Raw genomic sequence first — 25,689 nt, forward strand, 5'->3', positions numbered from 1 at the left:
TGATTGATTTGAATACTGAGAAATAGGAATTGAAAATGTGGTGAATAATATTCACATCGAATTTTCTCAGAGTCAACGATCTGAGGATTGGCCCTTTTGAATTGTTACGCGAGATTTTTCCAAAGTTTTGTGTCCTACCCCCGGAGCCTTGCTCTACTACATTATTTTGATCGTGTTCTACTACTACCCGATTCGTTTACGGCGGCCTCTACTGTTGTCCGTGCCTTCCTGTCAAAATAGACAGCTATCAGCATCTAAACAACACTCGCCATCCAGAATCCGCAGCAATCAGACGACGAAACTTGGCATCCGGAGGACAGATTTTCCGCAAAAACTCCCCGCAAATGGACGTGGACGAGGCTGTGCAAACCATTTGCGACTCGACGGTAAGTACCGGGTCGTGTTCCAAGTCATGACCGGCGGATGTCCGGTTCGGTGCGCCCACAGGAAGCAATTCTTCCAAGGAGGTGTTTCGGTGTATTTTGATTTTGGCTCTTGTTGTTTGCAGGCTTCGCTTACGGAAGGATGTCGGCTACCGGTGCGAATGACCGGCACGAATGATTGGCCGCTGGCGGAAATCATCAGCATCAAGGAAGCCACGGATAAATCGGTTTGGTACTACGTGCACTATGTAGATTGTAAGTACAGGGGCAGTTGACAGCGAGTTTTGTATGAATGATTATTCACTGGTTTCTTCCTTACCGGACAGTTAACAAACGTTTGGACGAATGGGTACCGGAAGAGTATTTGGATACGAGGAAAGTTCAGTTCCCCCGGAAAGATGGTTTAGCAACTGGTCAGAACACAGGAGTAACGACACCGAAGCGGATACCAATCGGAGAGCGGTCACGTCCTGCCAGTCCCGTGTTGCCACCGGATATTCTGAATGGGGGAGCAGTCCTGGCGGCAGCCCTGCAAAAGAAGATCAACCGTAAGCGAAAAGCCACCTCCACAGAGAACGAAGACTCACAGGATGTTCCGTCGACGCCAACGCCGCGACAGTCCGGAAGTATGGTCATGCACCATGACGATGTCGTGACCCGCATGAAGAATGTCCAGCTGATAGAACTCGGTCAGCACAGGATCAAACCGTGGTACTTCGCGCCCTACCCTCAAGAAATGTGTTCCATGTCCTGCATCTACATCTGCGAGTTTTGTCTGAAGTACCGAAAGAGTCGGAAGTGCCTGGAGAGGCACATCAAGAAGTGCAATCTGAGGCATCCGCCGGGCAACGAAATCTACCGGAAGCACACGATAAGCTTCTTCGAGATCGACGGCCGCAAGAACAAGAGCTACGCGCAGAACCTGTGCCTGCTGGCCAAGTTGTTCCTCGACCACAAAACGCTCTATTACGACACGGATCCGTTTCTGTTCTACGTGATGACCGAGTTCGACTCGCGGGGATTCCACCTGGTGGGGTATTTTTCCAAGGAGAAGGAAAGCACCGAGGACTACAACGTGGCCTGTATACTGACGATGCCGCCGTACCAGCGGAAGGGCTACGGCAAGCTGCTCATCGAATTTAGTGAGTGGCGAGGTGATCTCGGATTAGAAGCCTTAAATTTATACGGAAACTCTGTTGCAGGTTACGAGCTGTCCAAGTTTGAGGGCAAAACTGGCTCCCCGGAGAAGCCGCTGTCGGATTTGGGTTTGCTGTCCTACCGAAGCTACTGGGCGCAGACGATACTGGAAATACTGATTCTGGCGAAACCGACCGGAGACAACGAGAAGCCACAGATTACCATCAAGTGAGTTCGATCATTTTTAGTTTTTCCTAAATACACCTAAGGATCAAAAGTAACCTATGACTTCGGCACAATCTTCAATTTTTAACTCTATTTTCAATCTTTCAATCAAATAAACAAAAACTAAGGAACCGTGGCCGTTTTTTTTGTAAGGTTGGCCATTCTTGGTGTACCTTGAATTTGGAACCTGGGACACCAAGAATTTCACCTGGAATTCCACCAGGGATGCCTCCAGGCATTCCTCTGTGATTCCTCCAGGAATTCCGATAGGGATTTCTCTAATAACTTCACCAGGAATTCACCTGGGATTCCTCAAAGTATTCAATCTTCTATTCCTTCATGATTTCCAACAGGGATTCCTCCAGGAATCCCATCAAGGATTTTTCCAGGTATTCCACAAATCAGGGATTCGTCCAGGAATTTCACTTGGAATTTCTCTAAGAATTCCATCCCATATTCCTTCAATAATTCCATCAAAGATTCCTCCAGGAATTCCACCAAAGATTCCTCCAGGAGGAGGGATTCATCCAGGAATTCCATCAGGGATTCTTTTCAAATTTCCAGCAGGGATTTTACCAAAGATTACGTTTCTGAAAAAAGGCTCAAGACCTCTTGGGCCCTTTTCAAATGTTTGTCCAGATTCGATGCTTAAATTCATTAAATGAAATTATAATAAATATAATAAATCAAATTTTGAACGTGCAAATATTGAAATTTTTAAAATGAGCGACTATAAACATCAAATCCTAAAAAGCCATTTACTTTTCTAGTTATTTTACAATTAAAACACCTTGAATCGCGAAATACGGGATACACGTGTTTGAAGATATCTTACAACTTTTCAGAATATAAGAAAAATACCGAAAAGCTAAACATTACATATACTTTGCAATTGGATTAAATGGATCACGACTCCCTGATCTCTGGTTAGGGCGCGTTACCCCTACGCCATGAGAGGACTCATGGATAAAAAAAAAAAGATCTGGTCCGTTGTCGATCGGCCGTCAACGAAGCCAACTTGATAACTTCCCACGAACTCGTTTACTACGGGTGACAAACGACGGAAGATGATCTGGGATAATACTTTGTAGGCCGCATTTAGAATGGTGATCGCTCCAAAGTTCTCACAATCTACCTTGTCGCCTTTCTTGTAGATGGGACATATTATCCTCTCCTTCCACTCCTCCGGAAGCTGTTCTGTTTCCCAGATTGTGCCTATCAGCCGGTGCAAATAAATGGCCAGCCTCTCCGAGCCCATCTTTATGAGTTCAGCTCCGATACCATCCTTACAAACAGCTTTATTGTTCTTGAGCTGGTGAATGGCATCCTTAACCTCCCTCAAAGTGGTGGCTGGTTGGTTTCCATCGTCCGTAGTACTGACGAAGGCATTTCCTCCGTTGTCCCGTCCTTCATTGCCTGTGCTCTCAGCGCCATTCAGGTGTTCGTCGAAGTGCTGCTTCCACCTTTCGATCACCTCACGCTCGTCCGTCAAAATGCTCCCATCCTTATCCCTGCACATCTCGGCTCGCGGCACGAAGCCGTTGCGGGATGCGTTGCGCTTCTGATAGAACTTGCGTGTTTCTTGAGATCGGCACAGCTGTTCCATCTCCTCACACTGCGTCTCCTCCAGGCGGCGTTTTTTCTCCCGAAAGAGGCGGGTCTGCTGTTGCAGTTTCCGTCTATAACGCTCCACGTTCTGCCGGGTCCCTTGTTGCAGCATGACCGCCCGCGCTGCGTTCTTCTCCTCCAGAATCTGCCTACATTCCTCGTCGAACCAATCGTTCCGTCGACTCCGTCCCACGTACCCTACGTTGTTCTCAGCTGCATCGTTGATGGCTGCTTTTACTGTTCTCCAGCAGTCCTCAAGAGGGGCTTCATCCAGGGGCTTACAGCCTCTTCCGGTAATGCAGTCTCGAGGTGCTGCGCGTATGCCGCTGCGACATCCGGTTGCTTAAGCCGCTCAAAGTCATACCGGGGCGGCGGTTGTTAACGACGGAGAGTTTTGGGCGCAGTTTAACCATCATTAGATAGTGATCAGAATCGATGTTAGCGCCACGATAGGTCCTGACGTCGATAATGTCGGAGAAGAGCCGTCCATCAATCAGAACGTGGTCGATTTGTGATTCTGTCTGCTGTGGTGATCTCCAGGTGTATCGGTATGGAATGCTGTGCTGGAAGTAGGTGTTACGAATGGCTATATTCTTGAAGGCGGCGAAATCAATTAGTCGTAAGCCGTTTTCGTTCGTCAGCCAGTGGGCGCTGAACTTTCCAATCGTCGGTTTGAACTCCTCCTCCTGGCCAACCTGAGCGTTTAGATCTCCTATGATGATTTTGACGTCGTGGCTTGGGCAACTGTCGTACTCGCGTTCAAGCTGCGCGTAAAAAGCGTCTTTATCATCATCAGTGCTTCCGGAGTGAGGGCTGTGCACGTTTATTATGCTGAAGTTGAAGAACCGGCCTTTGATCCTCAACTTGCACATTCTCTCATTGATCGGCCACCACCCGATCACGCGCCTCTGCATATCACCCATCACTATAAAAGCTGTTCCCAGCTCATGTGTATTGCCGCAGCTCTGGTAGATGGTATGGTTACCTCTAAACGTTCGCACCATTGATCCCTTCCAAAACACTTCCTGCAACGCTACGATGCCGAATCCACGGTCCTTCAGCACGTCGGCGAGTATGCGTGTGCTCCCGATGAAGTTGAGAGATTTACAGTTCCACGTACCGAGCTTCCAATCGCTAGTCCCTTTACGTCGCTGTGGTCTTCGCCGATTGTCCCGGTTCGTATTCTCTCGTTGATTATTCGTTGCTTGATTAGATAGTTTTCATATAACAGTATAATAACCTAGAGATGACTTCATTTGTTTTTTTTTCTAATTAGTTGAATGGAAAAACAATGTACCGTATTCCGGGGTTACATTGATCAATTATTTGGATCATTGGCAGCGTCCATTTATTACGTAACGCTAAAATTGAAAATGTTTGACCCCCTCCCCCCTCCGTAACGCTTTTTTGATAGTGGTGTTAGTTGGCGTGGGCGGGCTAAAAGGTTCAACAGCAACGTTACTGAAAAAAGGCTCAAGACCTCTTGGACCCTTTTCAAATGTTTGTCCAGATTTGATGCTGAATTTCATTTGAACGTGCAAATATTGAAATTTTGATATTTTTAAAATGAGCGATGGGTGCGCTCATGACTATATTTTCTATCTATCTTTTTTTTTTCTATCTTTATTAACGAGATTTTTAGCCCTGGGCTAGTTCATCTCGGGACCAACGGCTTTACTTCCCTTCCGAAGGAAGCCGTCACTGAAATTTTTTGTGACTATCTCGGGGATGGGTGGCGTCCTCGGCGTGAGAGGCGTGTGTTCTAACCACTACACCAGGTCCGTCCCCTAACTCATGACTATAAACATCATTTCTTTTTCTTTAAATTTTTCAAGCATGTTTAAAAAAATGTTTTATGCGATTTTTTTTCTTTAGCTAAATAATAATCGGTAGTGATGCAAACGTCGTTACTAAAATTATAGACCCTGAAGCCACATATGAAGATAAAAATCCTAAAAAGCCATTTATTTTTCTAGTTATTTTACAATAAAAAAAACCTCGAATCGCGAAATACGGGATACACGTGTTTGAAGATATCTTACAACTTTTCAGAATATAAGAAAAATACCGAAAAGCTAAACATTCCATATACTTTGCAATTGGATTCAATGGACAAATTGATGTGAAGTTTTGCGAAAAAGTTACACGTCTTAGTTAGGGCGCGTTACCCCTACGCCATGAGAGGACTTCTGCGTCCATGAGTCCTCCCATGGCGTAGGGGTAACGCGCCCTAACTAAGACGTGTAACTTTTTCGCAAAACTTCACATCAATTTGTCCATTTAATCCAATTGCAAAATATGTGTAATGTTTAGCTTTTCGGTAGTTGTTAAACTCCCACTCGGCTGGTTAGCCGTAAAACTACGATTCATAATTAAAAACAAGTATATGAAAAATGTTAAACAGAAAGATTTATACAAGTTTTATTTTTTAATTGGGTGCACATTATGTTCCAGGTGGTAAATGACTGGACAATGCGTACCATTGGTACTTCGCGTACCTGCAGGTATAAAATAGACCCCATTTGTGGTCCTTAGCCTCTTGTCCAGTAATTCCTATCCCTACCTCCCCGTGGTGCCGCCTGGGATACGAGTAACCGTAGGGAAGATCGGGTAACCAACCCTGGTGGAACCTTGGTCGTATGCTGACAGGGAAGGGGGGCTCCTCTCTTCTGAGGGTGTAGCTTATCAGAGCGTCTGTTCTCCATGTTAGGGGCGGCTCAAAACAGCGTCTGTTCTCCATGTTAGGAGCGGCTGATCATCGTCCTAGTGCCAGCGTGGGACTCTAAACAGTGCTGTGCACGATGATCCTCCGGCGAGACAGGGGGTTGGTGCAGGCCTTACAAGCCAGCCGTAAAAATCATCAGTACAGGAAGCATACAATGTAAATTCGGACCGGAACAATCGGCATAGACCCAGGCATCGAAAACGGACTAACGATTGGAAACTCGGATCATGGAACTGTAAGTCTCTAAATTTCTTGGAAAGTACCCGCATTCTTTCCGAATTATTGAGGGTCCGCAAGTTCGACATCGTAGCGCTGCAGGAGGTTTGCTGGAAAGGGTCGACGGTACATACGTATAGGTATGGTTATACCATCTACCAGAGCTGCGGCAACAGACATGAGCTGGACACAGCTTTTATCGTGATGGGCGGAATGCAGAGGCGCGTGATTGGCTGGTGGCCAATCGACAACAGAATGTGCAAGTTGAGGATCAAAGGCCGTTTCTTCAATATCAGCATAATCAACGTGCACAGCCCTCACCTAGCAAGTGACGATGACGATAAGGACGCTTTCTACGCGCAGCTGGAACGTGAATACGACGGCTGCCCAAGCCATGATGTCAAAATCGTTATCGGAGATCTCAACGCTCAGGTTGGCCAGGAGGAGGAATTTAGACCGATTATAGGGAAGTTCAGCGCTCACCAGCTTACGAACGAAAACGGCTTAGACTGACTGATTTCGCCGCCTCCAAAAACATGGCCATACGTAGTACCTACTTCCAGCACAGCCTCCCGTATCGGTACACCTGGAGATCACCCTGGACTGAATCGCAAATCGACCACGTTTTGATTGATGGAAGGCACTTCTCGGACATTATCGACGTCAGAACCTTGTAGCGGTATTTGCTAGAGTCATTAATTAATTATATTTTGTCACGATAGAAGTATAGTAAAACGAACAGCAATATAAATTCATTTACGTTTCAAACGAACAGCAGTATAGTTCACTTGCACTGAACTTGCATGCAATGGTGAACCCCAATCACTCGCAAATAAACTCTTCAGCGAGCTTCACTCGTACAAGTTATCGTTCACTCACTTGGCGCGAACATAACTCATCTCACGAAGCATGCGCCGGGGGCCGTTGGGATTGAGTATGCTCTCCCGTCGGGACCACTTGTCGTTAGATTTAAAGAATAAGACGTTGAGGAAAAGAATGGACCCGAGCTAGCTAAATGCGAAATGTTTGAGAGGGAAAAGGACAATATTCACTGGTCGGCTCAAGGGATAATCGGGAACCGACTTTTGATAAGATCGTTCCACGATTTCCGGTACGAATGCCGAAAACATAAACTGCGACCTTTCTGAGGCATCTCAAGTTCTGTCTCGTCCACTTTGATCTGACCCGTGGAAGAGGCAGGAGTGTGAAGTATTCTTTTAAGTAGTTTCGCGGTGTGTTTTGTGAAGGTAATTAAAAACGTGGAAAGTGTCTGAATGTTCAGTGTAATAATTGCTAGGTTTTTCCCTCCCGATAGGTAGTGTTAGAGCAATAAATTTGCTAGCTTGTGCGGTGCTGTGCGTGATTGAAAATAAAAAAAAGGTAAAATTTCTTAAACGCTTTCCGAACAAAAGCTTACCCCGTCGAATAGCCGTTCGACGGCTTTTTATTCAACAGTTTAGTTTCCCGCACCATCCCACCTCCCGCTCGGCACACCGCGCCCAATTTCGTCCACCAGTTTCCACACTTCTGACCCCACGTGCCAGCTTCGAAGGTCTTCCTAACTGCCGGCCGGAGTTAGAAGGGAGTTGCGCCGTCACCATCGCACTCCGGAAGAGCGATTTCCCCCCCCCAACTAGGGAAATTCACCGTATCGACGACAACAACGGTACAGCGCTATTCATTCCGTGCGCTTTTGTTCATCCGTGGGCAAGCGTCGTAGAGGCGACGCGAAGGAGGAAGCAGCCGGTAAAGCAGAAGCCAGACTGTAAGTAAAAGGCTATTTTTGTACATGTACTCGAGTTGGTGAAGCGTTTGGAAGCTTTGGGAAGCGTTTGAAAGCTCCGGAGCGTTTGTTGAAAGTTTAAAGGTTAGATAGTAGAAATCCGCACAGTTAGGAGAGAGTGAAGGGAGAGGAAGAGGAAGAGAACGTTATGTGAAAGTGGGTACCCGAGTAGAAATAAATGTTAGTAAAGTAGAAATGAATAAATGTTGATAGTAGTTTTGCGTTTCTTTAAATGTTGTAGTTGAAGTTATTGTTTCCTTATATTGAGTGCACTGGTCGTAGGATATTTTTCACGTTTCGTTGTTTGTTGTAGTATAGTTGTGTTGTTACTCCAAGTCGGACTGCTTGGGTTTCTCAGTCCTCCATTTTTGTCCTGAAGCGAGAAGGTGAATTGTGGTCGGAACGAACTGGGCCTGTGATGATACCTGTCGAACACGTGCATTCGGTATCGGTAGAAAGTCGAGTTGTCGGTTATGTTTTGAGCCGGTCAGAGGGTAGAGTTTTGAGTACTTGGATTACGTGGAGCATTTGCTAGATCGTTCGGTAGTTTGTAGGAAAACAGGACTCGCCCTGAGGTTTGAGTTTGCCGGGCAATAGAAATTGACAAGTGGTCCTCTAAGGAGGTGGCGCATAAGCTACTTGTTTCTCTCCCAACCCGAACGCCCTAGCAGATTGGTTCGCTCGCCGTGGCTACAACCTATCGCGGCGCAAACATCGATTCGGACCACTACCTTGTGACGGTTAAAGTGCGCCAACGACTTTCCGTTGTGAACAACATTCGGTACCGACGCCCGCCCCGGTACAATCTGGAGCGACTCAAGCAACCCGAAGTCGCAACTGAATACGCGCAAAGCCTTGAGGCAGCGTTGCCGGAAGAGGGAGAGCTCACCGAAGCCCCTCTTGAGGACTGCTGGAGTAGTCTCAAAGCAGCCATAAACAACGCAGCGGAAGGTGCCATTGGGTTCGTGGAAGCAAATCGACGGAACGGTTGGTTCGACGAGGAGTGTCAGACGGTTTTGGACGAGAAGAATGCAGCGCGGGCGATGATGCTGCAGCAAGGCACCCGTCAAAACGTGGAACGATACAAACAGAAGCGAAGACAGCAAACCCATCTATTCCGGGATAAAAAGCGCCGCCTGGAAGAGTTGGAGTGCGAAGAGATGGAGCAGTTGTATCGTTCTCAAGAAACACGTAAGTTCTACAAGAAACTAAATGCATCCCGCAAAGGCTTTGTGCCGCGAGCCGAAATGTGCCGGGATAAGGATGGTGGTATCTTGACGGACGAACGTGAGGTGATTGAAAGGTGGAAGCAGCACTACGATGAACACCTAAACGGCGCAGAGGAGGAAGATCAAGACAGCAGGAGGAATGGCTTCATCAGTACGGCGGATGAGGGAGACGTGCCAACTCCCACAATAGGTGAAGTTAAGGATGCTATCAAACAGCTCAAGAACAACAAAGCAGCTGGAAAGGATGGTATTGGAGCGGAACTTATTAAAATGGGCCCGGACAGGTTGGCCACTTGTCTGCACCGATTGATAGCCAGGATCTGGGATACAGAACAGCTACCGGAGGAGTGGAAGGAGGGAATAATATACCCAATATACAAAAAGGGTGACAAGTTAGAATGTGAGAACTATCGAGCGATCACCATTCTTAATGCAGCCTATAAAGTGCTTTCCCAGATCATCTTCCGCCGTCTATCGCCACTGGCAAGCAGATTTGTTGGAAGTTATCAAGCCGGATTTGTGGACGGGCGATCGACGACAGACCAAATCTTTATGTTGCGGCAGATCCTCCAAAAGTGTCGCGAATATCAAGTCCCTACGCACCACCTATTCATCGATTTCAAAGCGGCCTATGATACCATCGACCGCGAAGAGCTATGGAAGATTATGGACGAGAACGGTTTTCCGGGGAAACTGACTAGACTGATCAAAGCTACGATGGATAGTGTACAGTGCTGTGTGAAGATATCGGGTGCTTTATCGGATCCGTTTAAAACACGCAAAGGACTTCGACAAGGCGATGGTCTTTCCTGCCTCCTGTTCAATATTGCGCTAGAAGGTGTTATGAAACGGGCGGGCTTCAACATGCGGGGCACGATCTTCAATAAATCCAGCCAGTTCATTTGTTTCGCTGACGACGTGGACATTGTCGGAAGAACGTTCCAGGTGGTTGCTGAACAGTATACCAAGCTGAAACGTGAAGCAGATCGGGTTGGATTGAAGGTAAATACGTCGAAGACGAAATATCTGCTGGCTGGAGGAACCGAGCGCGATAGAGCTCGCATAGGCAGACGCGTGACGATCGACGGGGATGAGTTCGAGGTGGTGGACGAATTCGTCTATCTCGGATCATTGATAACGTCGGATAACAACTGCAGCAGAGAAATTCGAAGACGTATCATCGCCGGAAGTCGTGCTTACTATGGACTCCACAAGACCTTGCGGTCTGGTAAACTTCACTTCCGTACTAAGTGTACCATGTACAAGACGCTAATAAGACCGGTAGTCCTCTACGGGCATGAGACGTGGACAATGCTCGAAGAGGACCTGCAAGCGCTAGGAGTTTTTGAACGACGTGTGCTTAGGACGATCTTCGGCGGAGTATGTGAGAACGGCGTATGGAGGAGAAGAATGAATCACGAGCTTGCGCAACTCTACGGTGAACCCAGTATCACGAAAGTCGCCAAAGCTGGAAGGGTACGATGGGCGGGACACGTTGTGAGAATGCCGGACAACAATCCCGCAAAAATGGTGTTCAACTCAAATCCGGCCGGTACAAGACGAAGGGGAGCGCAACGAGCTAGGTGGTTTGACCAAGTGGAGCAGGATCTTGGAAGTGTGGGGCGATCGAGGAATTGGAGGTTAGCAGCCATGGACAGAGTTAGTTGGCGTAACATTGTGGCGCAGGTCATGTCTTGAAGGACGTAGCGCCAGCAAAAGTAAAGTACATTATGTTCCAAATAGTATAACCTTTGTCTGAGATTTTTACCATTTTTCATTTTTCTTTCTACGAAATTGAACATATCTATGCTGAACAATGCAATTGTCTATCCCTTATAAACAAAAGTTTTCATCGCCTGCCTTTAGGGATATGGTACTTTTATAGTTTGTAAGAGTTGTAAAAATAGATTTTGATTTTTGCTTTGCTATTTCATAAGCAGTGGGTCATTTGTCAAACAACACGCAGCAACAAAGGCATTCCGCAATAATAGTTTATCGCCACTTGAACAGCATATGACAATGATCGCTCACCGCGTGTGCAGCGATTTTCTAGGCTTTGCATTGCAAATTTCTAGAACTTTCTCCGTGTTGGTAAACATTGCCACATTATCGAACAGCATTCATAAAACAAGTTTGATTTTCTGTTTAAAATAACCGATTAATCACGAGTTGAAAATATTGCAACAATGTTGACTCCTGTGATTGTCATGACAATTTTTCTTCTTTTGCTAACCGGATCCGAAGCGAACACTATCTTTGCAGGGCTGCTGTCCGGCATTCTTGCAACATGCCCTGCCCATCGTATCCTTCCAGCTTTGGCCACCTTCTGAATACTGGGTTCGCCGTAGAGTTGGGTGAGCTCGTGGTTCATCCTTCTTAGGGTTCATCGTCCTAAGCATCCTACGTTCGAAGACTCCAAGGGCTTGCAAGTCCTCCTCGAGCATCGTCCAAGTTTCATGCCCGTAGAGGACTACCGGCCTTATGAGCGTTTTGTACATGATACATTTGGTGCGGGTGTGAATCTTTTTTGACCGCAGCTTCTTCTGAAGGCCATAGTAGGCCCGACCTCCACTGATGATGCGCCTCCGTATTTCACGGCTAACGTTATTGTCAGCCGTCAGCAAGGATCCGAGGTAGACGAACTCGTCGACCACCTCGAACATATCCCCGTCTATCGTAACACTGCAATCCAACCTTTGCAGCCTCGCGTTGCAGGACTGCCACCTTTTCAAATGTACGGCCGACAATGTCCATATCATCCGCGAAGCAAACAAATTGACTGGATCTCGTAAAACTTGTACCCCGGCTGTTGAGCCCGGCTCTCCGCATAACATCTTCTAGCGCAATATTGAACAATAGGCACGAACGTTCATCACCTCGTTGTAGTCCCCGGCGGGATCCAAACGAACTGCAATGTTCGCCTGAAACCTTCAAACAATTTTGCACACCCTCCATCGTCGCTCTTATCAGTCTCGTGAGCTTCCCGGGAAAGCTGTTCTCGTCCATGATTTTCCATAGCTCTACGCGGTCGATACTGTCGTATGCCGCCTTGAAATCGATGAAAAGGTGATGCGTTGGGACCTGGTATTCACGACATTTTTGGAGGATTTGCCGTACAGTAAAGATCTGGTCCGTTGTCGATCGGCCGTCAACGAAGCCGGCTTGATAACTTCCCACGAACTCGTTTACTACGGGTGACAAACGACGGAAGATGATCTGGGATAATACATTGTAGGCCGCATTTAGAATGGTGATCGCTCGAAAGTTCTCACAGTCTAATTTGTCGCCTTTCTTGTAGATGGGGCAGATTACCCCTTCCTTCCACTCCTCCGGTAGCTGTTCTGTTTCCCAGATTGTGCCTATCAGCCGGTGCAGACAAATGGCCAGCCTTTCCGGACCCATCTTTATGAGTTCAGCTCCGATACCATCCTTACCAGCAGCTTTATTGTTCTTGAGCTGGTGAATGGCATCCTTAACCTCCCTCAAAGTGGGGGCTGGTTGGTTTCCATCTTCCGCAGTACTGACGAAGGCATTTCCTCCGTTGTCCCGTCCTTCATTGCCTGTGCTCTCAGCGCCATTCAGGTGTTCGTCGAAGTGCTGCTTCCACCTTTCGATCACCTCACGCTCGTCCGTCAAAATGCTCCCATCCTTATCCCTGCACATCTCGGCTCGCGGCACGAAGCCGTTGCGGGATGCGTTGCGCTTCTGATAGAACTTGCGTGTTTCTTGAGATCGGCACAGCTGTTCCATCTCCTCACACTGCGTCTCCTCCAGGCGGCGTTTTTTCTCCCGAAAGAGGCGGGTCTGCTGTTGCAGTTTCCGTCTATAACGCTCCACGTTCTGCCGGGTCCCTTGTTGCAGCATGACCGCCCGCGCTGCGTTCTTCTCCTCCAGACTCTGCCTACATTCCTCGTCGAACCAATCGTTCCGTCTACTCCGTCCCACGTACCAGACGTTGTTCTCAGCTGCACCGTTCTCCAGCAGTCCTCAAGAGGGGCTTCATCCAGCTTACCCTCTTCCGGTAATGCAGCCTCGAGGTGCTGCGTGACATCCAGTTGCTTGAGCCGCTCTAGGTCATACCGGGGCGGCCGTCGGTACCGTACGTTGTTAACGACGGAGAGTTTTGGGCGCAGTCTAACCATCACCAGATAGTGGTCAGAGTCGATGTTAGCGCCACGATAGGTCCTGACGTCGATAATGTCGGAGAAGAGCCGTCCATCAATCAGAACGTGGTCGATTTGTGATTCTGTCTGCTGTGGTGATCTCCAGGTGTATCGGTATGGAAGGCTGTGCTGGAAGTAGGTGCTACGGATGGCCATGTTCTTGGAGGCGGCGAAATCAATTAGTCGTAAGCCGTTTTCGTTCGTCAGCCGGTGGGCGCTGAACTTTCCAATCGTCGGTTTGAACTCCTCCTCTTGGCCAACCTGTTCGTTTCAGATCTCCTATGACGATTTTGACGTCGTGGCTTGGGCAGCTGGCGTACTCACGTTCGAGCTGGTAAAAGGCGTCTTCAACATCATCAGTGCTTCCGGAGTGAGGGCTGTGCACGTTTATTATGCTGAAGTTGAAGTACCGGCCTTTGAGCCTCAACTTGCACATTCGCTCATTGATCGGCCACCACCCGATCAAGCGCCTTTGCATATCACCCATCACTATAAAAGCTGTTCCCAGCTCGTGTGTGTTGCCGCAGCTCTGGTAGATAGTATGATTACCTCTAAACGTTCGCACCATTGATCCCTTCCAACACACTTCCTGCAACGCTACGATGCCGAATCTACGGTCCTTCAGCACGTCGGCGCTAGCCCCTTTACGTCGCTGTGGTCTTCGCCGATTATCCCGGTTCGTATTCTTTCGTTGATTATTCGTTGATTGATTTTTTTACGGCTGGATTGCAGGGCCTGACACCAACCCCCTAGATTTCCGGAGGACCATTCCCCCTAAATGTTCGGAGGACCATAGTGCACAGTTTAGCTTAGAGTCCTTCTCGGGCACTCGGACGATGATCAGCCGCCCCTGACATGGGGAACAGACGCTGTTGTGAGCCGCTCCTAACATGGAGTACAGACGCTCCAGGTTTGCAGAAACAAGAGAAAAAGCAAACCCCCCTTACCTGTCAGCATACGACCAACGTTCCCACCGGGAGTTGGTTACCCGATTTTCCCTAAGGTTACTCGTACCCCGGCCAGTACCGCGAGGAGGTAGGGATAGGAGTTGCCGTGCAGGAGGCTAAGGACCGCACAGAGGGGTCTATTTTATTCCTTCAGGTACGCGAGGTACCGATGGTACGCCATGCCCAGCCATTTACCAACCATACAACATTGCTGGCCTGAAAATTTGTTTGAATGTCAAAAGCTTGTTCTCAAGACAAAGTTTTGATTTTCTTTCAATAAGGGGATAACGACATTTTACATATTTGTTACATTTGCCTTGAATGCCTTTAATGTGATTTTTGAAAGTAAAATTTTTATCAAGCATGAGCCCTAGATACTTCATCTGACCAATTTATTGGAACCCCTCTCATCGTGACAACATGTCTACTTGAAAGTTTCAAATGAGCTTCTGCAGGGTGTCGACTCAATTTTGAAAATAAAATTCCCTGACTTTCCCTGACCTCCCAGTCTTATTCCAGAAAAGTTCCAGACCACTGAGTTGGTTAATTTGAACCGAAATAAGTAAGATTTTTACAAGAAGATACATATTCGTTATGTTATAGGTCGTATGAATAAACTGATCAAAGGCTTTTGCTTTATTGAGATATATGTACCTGCCAGATGACATTCTTGAACGTTTATTCAAGTTGTTATGATAAAACTGAACAATTGAGAATCTGTTTACATTTCAAACTTGAAGATCCGTATGAACAAAGATGTTCTCGGCTAGTGAACTACCTCAGACCTAATTTAAAATTTTAGGCATGAACGAAAATTTTGGTCCTCCTTCCTTTTTTATACAAGAGGCAACACTATTGCGATCATACACCATACTTTTCTTAGTGAAAGAAAGCTATCCAAAAATTTGGCTTCTTCCAGGCAAAATTCTAGCCATTGCCATAAAACTTTCTTGGAGAATTGCTTCAAGGAATTCCACATAGATTGCTCAGAAATTCTTCTTGAAATTCTTAAGATTTTTTTCCAGATATTCCTTTAATACTTCTCAATGAACTCTTGAAAGATTTCCTCCAGAAGCTCCTCATCTCCAAGATTCTCTAAAAATTGTTAGAGAATGTCTTTCAGTCTGTCTTTCAGTCCTTGATTAGTTACAGTTAATATTTTAGGATTTCGATATGAATTACCCCCAGCTTTTCTCCACGAAAAAAATATCTAAATATTCTTAACGGAACGCATTCAGGGCTTGAACAATGCGCTGATTAGAAGATTTCTAATGTTTCTCTTGTACTTGTCGTACCTTCAGCAATGCTCCGAGGAACTCTTCTAAGAACTCATCTACGAGTATCTCTAAGTAATATCACAAATTGTCAATAGCAGGGCTGGGAAAAATTCAGAAATTCACTATATAGTAGCCAAACAAAGCCAATCACAGTCAGCGAAGCCAGTGAAACTCACGTCCCTCGCTGCTGTAGGCAAAAAGCCTTGAAAATTGCAAAACACCCATTGCTAAGAGCAACCCAAAATTACTGTAGAAAAATGTTCTATTTTCCGCTGCATTTACCGCATTTAGAGCCTTCAATGACACTAACGTTTTAGAAAATTCATGCACCCAACATGGACCGATGCACGAGTTTAGCGGTGCCGAATTCACTAGTTTCCATGGTGACATAAATAACACGGCACCGCTCAAACGTCAAATAATGAACTCGTGCATTGGTCCATAGGCTACTTGATGAGATTCCCACTACTGTACTGGGAGCCACGTGATTTTCATGAAATTCAAGCCTACTACTATTACCATTCCCAGCACTGGTCAATAGATTATCAAGATTATTTCAAATGATATTCCTGAAATTTCCGCTTTTCAATGATTTTCAGGATTACTAAAAATAATCGAGGAACTTTGAGAATCATCCTCAGAATTTCTGGAGAATTTTCTTAGTCCTGGTTCCTTAGTCGAGTGGTTAAAGTCCACGGCTGCAAATCAAAGCCATGCTGAAGGTGTATTGATTTAGCATAATCAATTACTTTGCAGATAATAAACTCGTTTGATGTTGTAGTATTGATATTTTTTCCCTGAACTCAAGTGAAATTCCCTGATTTTTCCTGACTTTCCAGGTCAAAAATAAATTCCCTGACATTCCCTGACTTTCCAGGTTTTTCCAGGTAGTCGACACCCTGTTCTGGTTTATGTGGGAATATCATTAGTTGAGTTTTGGAAGCATTAGGCGAAATATTCCATTTTTTCAAGTAGGAGAAGTGGTGGTAAAATGAACAGGGGTGGTAAAATGAACACCGTGCCTTTTACCGAGAAAAAAACAAATTTCAATGAATTTTTATCACGCACGGAGCATTTACAGTATAAATCGGAGTGTTTGGGTTGAAACGGAGGTCAATTGAAGTGAAAATATCAACGAAAACTAAGATTTCAGAAAATCACCTTTGTAAATTAGAACTGACATAACTTTTAGCTTGGAGGTCTTGAGGTTTTTCAGTGAGGTGAATCTGCCCATACTCGCAATACAGTCCCAATTCAGCATGTCGAGAAAAACGCTTCTAAACATACAGTCGCCTCTCCACATCTCGATATCGAAGGGACCATCGAGATAGGGAGAGATCGAGACATAGAACAAATTTTTAACGAATACTAGATTGAAAATCACCCCGTTGCCAGGAAAATCAAAAACAAACAAATGTCATTTCGTCTTTGTAAATTATTTTGAATCTTTAAAATCTAGTCTAGTAACCTTTGATAATGGGCATATCGACATACGGAGAGAAAATTGGGAACGAAAATCACATCGAGATATGGAGATATCGAGATAAGGAGGATATCGAGATATGGAGAGTGAAAATGTATGCAGAGTGAAGGGACTGAAAAAAGCATCGACATAGGGAGAGATATCGAGATGTAGAACATCGAGATGTGGAGAGTCGACTGTATTTTCAAATGTTCTCGTTTCGCCGCTGCTGAAAGTAGTAAATCGTGGTAGCTTCACTCAACACCATATCTTTGAAGAATTTAAATACCTTTAACAACGAAAATACAGTTGAAATGGTTATTTTTCATGTCAAAATATAAAATACAAGCCAGTGGGACTCGTTATCCGAGTATTTCACTTGCCAAACACAAATATACCCGCATACCAGTCCCATTACTTGGGACTCGCTTACTTTGTTATCGCGCACCTTGACACATTTACGTTTAGGTTTACAATATTTCCCAAGGCATTTTTCTTTTTGGAAATGTTAGTACTCGCATCTTTCAAATTCAAATGGCCTTTGAAGTTATCAAACTATATAATGGTGAAAGTGATAGTTTTGAAGATGTTCAAGGATTTGATTTTACAGTTCCTGCATCACGAAAATGTTGGATTTGAACCATACTATAGGTAACAACTGAGTAAGTAACTTTGACTATCGACAATGCCAGTGGCGATGAGCGCTGGTTTCAAAACCCTCAATCTTCATACTGTTGAAATATGAGCCTGTTGGAGAATTCGTTGACAATTAACCAGAGAACATTATTAGTGATAGCCGTAACATTGATTCAGGGTAAGTTGTTTTGCCAATTTTTGTTTAGAAGCTTGCAAGAAAAAACTTCATGATGTAGTTCTACCACTTATTGGAAAACTTTCATGTCGAGCAAGAATAAGAATTTCACGTGAATAAACATGGTTTTAAACACTGCAATTTGTATTATCTTTTTAATGAAATAAAAATCACGGTGACAGACAACATAAACTATAATAGGAACAGGTTCCCTTCAATTTCCCCGTAATTATTGAATGGGACTGTTATGCGGGTACTTTCAATATGGGACGCACATAGTTTGGTATTTTTTCCGCAGTTTGTCCGTACAAAGACATAAATTTGAGTATGATTTAATAAAGTACACTAAAAATAAACATCATTTGCGAAGCTAACTAACTAGTAGTGAAAATTCATATGGGACTCTTATGCGAGTATGGGCAGTGAATATCGTGTCAAATCTGATAATTTTATGTCGTTTTCGTTTTTGAACCTGGGTTAGTGCTAACCTGACTCCAGAATAAAAAAACGTTTTCAGGTTCATCTGTCAAACGGTATGTTGGTGTGCGTGCCATCACGCGGTGTTGTCTTGCGAGCAGTCAAACGTTGTTTCGCCCTACTATTTTTTTTTCAACCTGTGTGTTTGCCACTTTTGCAGAATAATACTACGAATAGTATATTTTTTCGCGTATGCTTGTCGAAAACAAATCGCAGATTTAGCAAATCTCCCAACAGCTGTTTCAGGCGGAAGCTTCGTCGAAACTGAATTGCAATGATATTTTTTACTAAATTTATATAAATCAGGCTTACCCAACCCTTTTGAACCGCGGGCCAAATCACAGAAACAGTTTTGTGCGGCGGTCCAAATTTGTTGATGCACAGACATTTGCGTAAAATCTAACAAAAGTCAGTAAATGGTGCATTTTTTCTAGACATCGCAAAAAAAGCTGATAAGCATCCTGCTGGATGTCGTAAAAATGCCTTCCAACATATTTTTTTTTTCTTATTTTTATTGTGAGATTTTCTACCGTAGGCAGGTTTATCCCCAAGTAACATTCCAACATAATTAAATAACCATAACATTTTTTGAAAATCCTTGCCTAAATCTTATGAAAAATATCTCCATAGTAAGTTCGTAAGGTATTAACATCAAACTTCCATGTATCTCATATATTGGATATGGATATGGGAAACGTTCAGCATCTAGTTAAGATTTCGTAATTATAATGCAAATATCATCATAGTTCCATCACTAGGTAGATGCTGAGCGTTTTCAAAAAACTAATTAATGAGATACATGCTAGTGAATACTTGTTTTTTTTTTTTTTTTTTTTTTTTTTTTTTTTTTTTTTTTTTTTTTTTTTTTTTTTTTTTTTTTTTTTTTTTTTTTTTTTCATTAAGGCACTCCGTGCTCGTGGCCACTGCTGTGCCGGAATCAGTTTTATCTGTATCTTCCTTACCGATACAGTTCTATTTTTAACTAATCTATATTTACATCTGCTTTCACTCTCTTCTGCTCTTTTGCTCTCACACCGAGTAGGTAGGAGAGTGCTCTGCTGTTGGTCCAATCGATTTCCATAAGCCATAGTCCATTGCTCTTGCGGTGGTTCGTTTTGCCGTGTTCGTGAGTCGTTTGAGGCTAGCTGCCTGCGAAGTGGGTCAATTTGTCTCAGTCACCATCTGATACTGACGGAGGATGGATGTGCTCCCCTATGCACGGTCCTCCGTGCGGCGTCTTCTGGTGGCTGGACGGGTTATTTTCTGGAGGGGCTGGGAATTGAATCCATGACCTTCCGCTTATGAAGCGAAAGCGTAACCTCAATGCTACGGACCCCCCTTAGTGAATACTTGTTATAGAATAGAATAATAATAGAAATACTGAAGATATTCAAAATTCCGTGTATCCACCCTTATTCTTGTTTACAGCCAATCAAACTTTCGATCGAATCCTATTCGTTCTAATCTACGGCCCACTTGATTTTGCAGTTTACGAGAATGCAAATCGGTTTTCGATCGAAAGAACATTCGAATCGAACGCTTGTTAACGTTAGAGGTGATTATTCGAAAACCTTTCATAGGATACTGTGCGAATCATGTTCCGGCATCCTGTTCAAAATTTTCCAAGAACTCCTACAAATCCTATAAACAATGTTTCTAGAAATCCTTCAATGAATGCACATAGGTACTACCTCTTCATCCGTGTAGTTCTCCCTCATATCGTTCAAAACTTTGCCCACAGGCTTTTGTTCTCGTTATTTTCCGAAATAACTGATAAAAACAAATATTCGAAATCCGAGTAAGAATATGACTCAGATTTCTAATCGCAGAAGCAGCGAAACCTGTTTCGTAACCGCAATCGAAAACTGTTTTTGTTGCTACAAATATGACAGTTCGATTGCAGTTGTATTGGTGAACCCAGTTATGAAACCGTGATTCAACACAGTGCGAACCTATCGGATTTGGGGTTGGAACTAGTGCGAAACTAGGTCCAACCTGTGCGAATAAAAAAACGTTTTGACAGCACTTAGGTTGGAACTAGTGCGAACCTAGGTTGGAACTGAACAAAAAGATTTGTTTTTGAATGGGTTTCTATCATTAATGGATATATTTTCGGAAATGCAATAAATATTTCAAAATATGTGTTTCGCTCATGTTTTTTGCATGATGTTCATTTTACCACCAACAGCTGTTAATTTTACCCACATAGTGCAGGTAAAATAAACATTTCAATCGTTATTTGCTAGCGATAAATTGTGTGAAAATTTATCTATCTTACTCTGAATTCTTGTTGTGCTATAGATAATATACCTATTTTTGATGTTGCGCGATAGAACCATACAAATTCCTCATTTTTCTATTAGAAACAAGATGATATGCTTAAGGTGTTAATTTTACCACCCCTTCCCCTATGAACTCTTTTGCAATCTACTACAGATGACACGCAGGCTTCGTCCTTTGGCGAAAAGGCCTGTGTCATCAGCAAACCAAGGTTTTTAGACATCCCTGAGGTAAGGTAAGTCGGATGTGAAAATATTCTATAACTGTATTGGACCCAAAATGCTGCCTTGAAGAACACCGGCTCTTACACGCAGCGAACTGGACTATCGAATTTCATACGTTTTGCCTTATGAAAGGTGGAACGATTATTGCAATACGAACGCTTTATGTATCGTTTCAGCTCACTCCACATCAAGGCGTCGATAGGCGCGGGGTGTACACACGAGCCTAACGATCGCAAGGTTCTTGGTTCGATTCCAGGTTGCCGCGTAAACTATTTTTGTTTTCAAATTTCGGTTTCATAAGGCAAATTTATGAATTTCAATCCGATTTCTTGTGGCGAATTTTCATAAGGGGTTCCTATGTTTATCGATAGTCCATTTGCCTGAGTGTACAGGAAGTCTTTCAAACCTGAAGTTCTGATAATTAGCCTAAAGCCTTATTTGACAGATAACTTTTTTGTCTACTAAGTTGTGGCTTCTTTAGTGTGTCGTTTGACCAACAAATATTCCAATATACAAAGAAGGTTGATCGTCATGTTGACCAAAAATTTCATTTATTTTTTCTTGCAGCGAAATCTGCGAGCTAACCAGCATCAAGAAGGAGGACGTGATCTCGACGCTGCAGATCCTGAATCTGATCAACTACTACAAGGGCCAGTACATCATCTGCATCAACAAGGAGACGATCGACCAGCACAAGAAAGCCATGGAGAAGCGCAAGATCCGAATCGATAGCAAATGTCTCCACTGGACGCCCAAGGACTGGTCCAAGCGGTCCAAGTGGTGAACCGCCGGCGTGTGTTTGTGTTTTTTTGTGTAATTTTATCTGTAGAAAAACTGTGTTCCCACCTCCCGCCGTGTCTCCTTCCCTGGCAAAACGAAGCATAGTGAATTGTAAAAAAAAATCAAAACCTATCCCAAGTAACCGCTAGCACGTTAATTCGCCTTTTCGGCTTTATAGGGCTATTATACGGCTAAAATAGATGATTTCAGCTTTATAATAGCACTATATTAGCACGTAGGGCGAATTGAAGTGATATTTGGTTTAACTACTTTTGACTGTATGTGTCCATAGAAAGCAGAAGCATCAGCAGTTTAAGCGTTTTGTGCTTATCGTGCAGCTGCAAACGAAGATGTCGATTGTGGTTCGGAGACGAAAATCGCTCGGGGATGCCAGTCCCGTAGGAACGTTCAGCGCTCCGCTACCCCAACTACCTAACTGTAGGTTCCAAAATTTAAGATTGTAAAGGCTCTAGATAATAAATTAAATAATTTAAATCGACGATCGGTGATTCGGGTGGGGGATCAAGAGTGAGAATATCACGTCCTCAGCCAAGCGGAGCTTAGGGTTCTTCGGATTTCCTCCAGAGATTTTCTCAGTTATTCTTTCACCGATTCATCAATCTAACAGAACCTGAAAAGATTGCTGGAGGAATTCTAGTACGAAAATCCATAGAGTTTGTTCTGGAGTTTTTAAAAAATCGTTTAGGGTTTTTTTCAGTCAGCACTCGACCAGAACCCTGTTTTTTTAGGAAGCTTTCCAGGCATTTTTATAGAAAACCTTTCATGAGTTCATTCACTCTTAGTACCAGGAGTTGATTCAAAGGTTTCTTCAAGAATTATTTCAAAGACCACACCTAATATAATAATAAATCTTCGAGCTGTTTAGTGGAATACCTATTATAATAAGTAGATGAAAAAAATCGGTTGACTTTGATAGTTTTTCGAAGAAAACTTCAATATTTATGCATGCTGTTTCAAAGAATTACAATTTAAATTTTTGAAACACGTATTCTTAACCAGTGCCGTAGCGAGCGGTTGGCCAGGTTGGCATCCGCCAAGGGCGCCAGCCATTGGGGGGCGCCAAAATGCGTAAAGTATTTTGGTAATTTTGAAAGGCATTTATTAAATAAGGGCGCCTCCTAAAACAAATTTCCAACAGAATTTTTTCAACATTATAATGGAAAATTTGAACAATTCCTGAATCGCTTTCAAATACTTTTCAGTATTTTGGATGATTCCCATACATTTATTTCAAATTCTAACATCATGGTTACTTGCTTAATCTCTAATGGTTTTTAATAGCCATTAAAACTGGTTTGAGCAAAAATCAAGTTTGTGGTATTTATTTGGAGGTTCTCTTGGAAATAAAAAAAAGTTATTCAAATAAACTTGATAATTCTTAACAGTCTTTTTGAAAGCGTAAGAGCATCTCGAACAGGGTTCTCAGAGTACGGTAGATCATTATGACAGATAATCTTGAACAGGCCTTTCATTACAGCTCACAGTGATTTATCTCCATACAAATGGTATAGAAAGTCTTGAAATGGATTGTTCATGCCCAAATGAAGATCCCTTACTATGAATGACCAGATAATTGCCGTCTGAAACTATTTATTTTCATCGCATGATAGACTCTTCTTTGATCATGATAACCTCATCATCATCATGATCATCATATCTGTCAAGTTATATGACGCATCAGCCAAGCAACAACAAAACATGATACAAAGACCTTCAACTTATTTGCATTAGAATTTTTCAAATGATTTGTAAATGTTGTTTCAACATTTAAACAAGAATGTTCATTGGATCTATTTAAACATTTTGGCCATACAGATTTGTAGCACCTAAATTCTTCAACCAACCGAAAATTATGGTGTGCAAGTTTGCTCAAGATGAACCTTTGATTTTCTGAAGGTTGGTATAAAAATGTATAGTTTAAGCGGAGCATGTATTCGAATGTGTGCTTACATTTGAAAATTTAGTCGAAGTTGATTATAATTCCCCATACATTTTACTAGGGAGCACAAACACAAGAATTTTGATAACGTTCTTTGAGGAAATGTAAAAAAATCAGTTTTTATTTAAACTTCAAAAAATTCTGGGTTTGAATTTAGAAGAGAAATACAAAAATACTTTCAGAATTGTTAGTGAAAGTTATTTTTAACTTTTCCCCGCCGTGACATCACTGTGCAGCTGGGCAGAATATTCAAAAATTTCTACACGTGGGAGGAACTCTTACAGAATCCTGAACAACATTTTCAGAGAATTTCGTGTCAGTGATAAGCAAACATGAATTAAAAAGATTGAATTTTTTTTTTCCCTAGTATGAACATATTCCACGCTGACTGACTATAGTTTTTTTTTTTGATTCGCTGGAGATGATTTAGCATTAATAAATTTTAGATCACATTAAATACCATTTCTGAAATTCAACCAAGAAGGGGAAGTTTTGGAGATTCTAGAACAGTTGTAATTTTCTTTAAGTAAATTACTAACACGAGTATCACAGAAACAAGACTATTGAGTAAGGGATGCTTATAAATTCGTTGCAAATTCCATGAACTTTTAATTAACTAATAAAACTAATTCATATTTTTCCATGTTACTATTTAGGAATTAAATTTCAAAATGGTATAACGAAACACATATTATCTTATGATTTCCTCTGATTCCACTAAAAAATTGATAAAAAGTTTTTTATTGCATTTTATTGGAGTTTTTTATTGCACTTATTGGAAGACTCTTGCGAAAACAACTAAAAAAATGTTTTCTTAAGGAGTTGTTAGGCAAAATCATTACAAAATATTTAGAAGCCTTTGCATTTTTTAACAAATGATAATATAATTAACAATGTCAAGAAATAAAAGAGAGAGAGAGAGAGAGAGAGAGAGAGAGAGAGAGAGAGAGAGAGAGAGAGAGAGAGAGAGAGAGAGAGAGAGAGAGAGAGAGAGAGAGAGAGAGAGAGAGAGAGAGAGAGAGAGAGAGAGAGAGAGAGAGAGAGAGAGAGAGAGAGAGAGAGAGAGAGAGAGAGAGAGAGAGAGAGAGAGAGAGAGAGAGAGAGAGAGAGAGAGAGAGAGAGAGAGAGAGAGAGAGAGAGAGAGAGAGAGAGAGAGAGAGAGAGAGAGAGAGAGAGAGAGAGAGAGAGAGATGAGAAGAGAGAGAGAGAGAAGAGAGAGAGAGAGAGAGAGAAGGAGAGAGAGGAGAGAGAGAGAGAAGAGAAGAGAGAGAAGAGAGGAGAAGAGAGAGAGAGAGAGAGGAGAGAGCACAGGTACTGTTGGAAGTTCACTTCCTCATGGTTTCTACCTGGGGGGGGGAAAACCAATACAAAATTTATGTACGTCATAGTGAGCCGAGATTCCGCTGTCACGAACTGTCACTGTGAGCCCAGATCTCAAACATTGGACCAACATGAAAAAAGCACGTAACTGATTAAAACACATTTTCGTATTTCTTCAAAAGTGATAAAAATCGAGTGAAAATCAATTCATGCACATAACGCAAAGTAATGAACGGTGTGCTAGAACACATATATTATCGAACTTGCATGAACCTCCGATCTTTTTTCACTAAAAGTTAGCCTTGATAGTCGAAAAAAGCTTGCGGAATATTAAAAAATCTTTCATCGGCAAAAAAATGAAAAAAGTCGATTTTTGTATTTTTAACCTTCGCCTATAGATGAGTTCATAGGAGATTATTAGATTTACACTAATATGATGACCTTTAACGGGTCAATGACCAATTCGACATACACTGAGAAAAATCTACACGTCAAGGTCGTGTGTTTTACTTATAGATTTGCGCAATGAGGAAAACCACATGATTTGAGTGTGGTAGCCATATGGATTTCATCATTGATTTCACGGTATAATAACATGTGTATCAACATTAGGTTGTCATGTGAAACAAACATGAATTTCCAAATATTAAATCATGAACACCAACTGATTTGCTTATTGAAT

At 43.1% G+C, this 25,689-nt stretch overlaps 1 protein-coding gene across 1 annotated transcript; it reads left to right on the plus strand.

Annotated features, from left to right (window-relative positions):
* Positions 1–239: 239 nt before the first annotated feature.
* LOC5579231 (histone acetyltransferase Tip60) lies at positions 240–21,884 on the plus strand. Its single transcript, XM_021851159.1, has 5 exons — positions 240–386; positions 509–638; positions 710–1,525; positions 1,586–1,748; positions 21,515–21,884. Exons 1-5 carry the CDS (start codon positions 345–347, stop codon positions 21,729–21,731), a joined length of 1,368 nt encoding a protein of 455 aa, XP_021706851.1. The 5' UTR covers positions 240–344; the 3' UTR covers positions 21,732–21,884.
* The last annotated feature ends 3,805 nt before the right edge of the window (positions 21,885–25,689 follow it).

The sequence above is a fragment of the Aedes aegypti genome, chromosome 3 (assembly GCF_002204515.2).
Source record: "Aedes aegypti strain LVP_AGWG chromosome 3, AaegL5.0 Primary Assembly, whole genome shotgun sequence".
In the NCBI taxonomy this organism is placed as follows: Eukaryota; Metazoa; Arthropoda; class Insecta; order Diptera; family Culicidae; genus Aedes; species Aedes aegypti.

Coding starts and splice junctions, on each gene's coding strand:
- LOC5579231 (XM_021851159.1), top strand. CDS start 345: ATGGACGTGGACGAGGCTGTGCAAACCATTTGCGACTCGACG. Junction 1,526..1,585: donor CAAGCTGCTCATCGAATTTA/GTGAGTGGCGAG, acceptor ACTCTGTTGCAG/GTTACGAGCTGTCCAAGTTT. Junction 1,749..21,514: donor AAGCCACAGATTACCATCAA/GTGAGTTCGATC, acceptor TTTTTCTTGCAG/CGAAATCTGCGAGCTAACCA.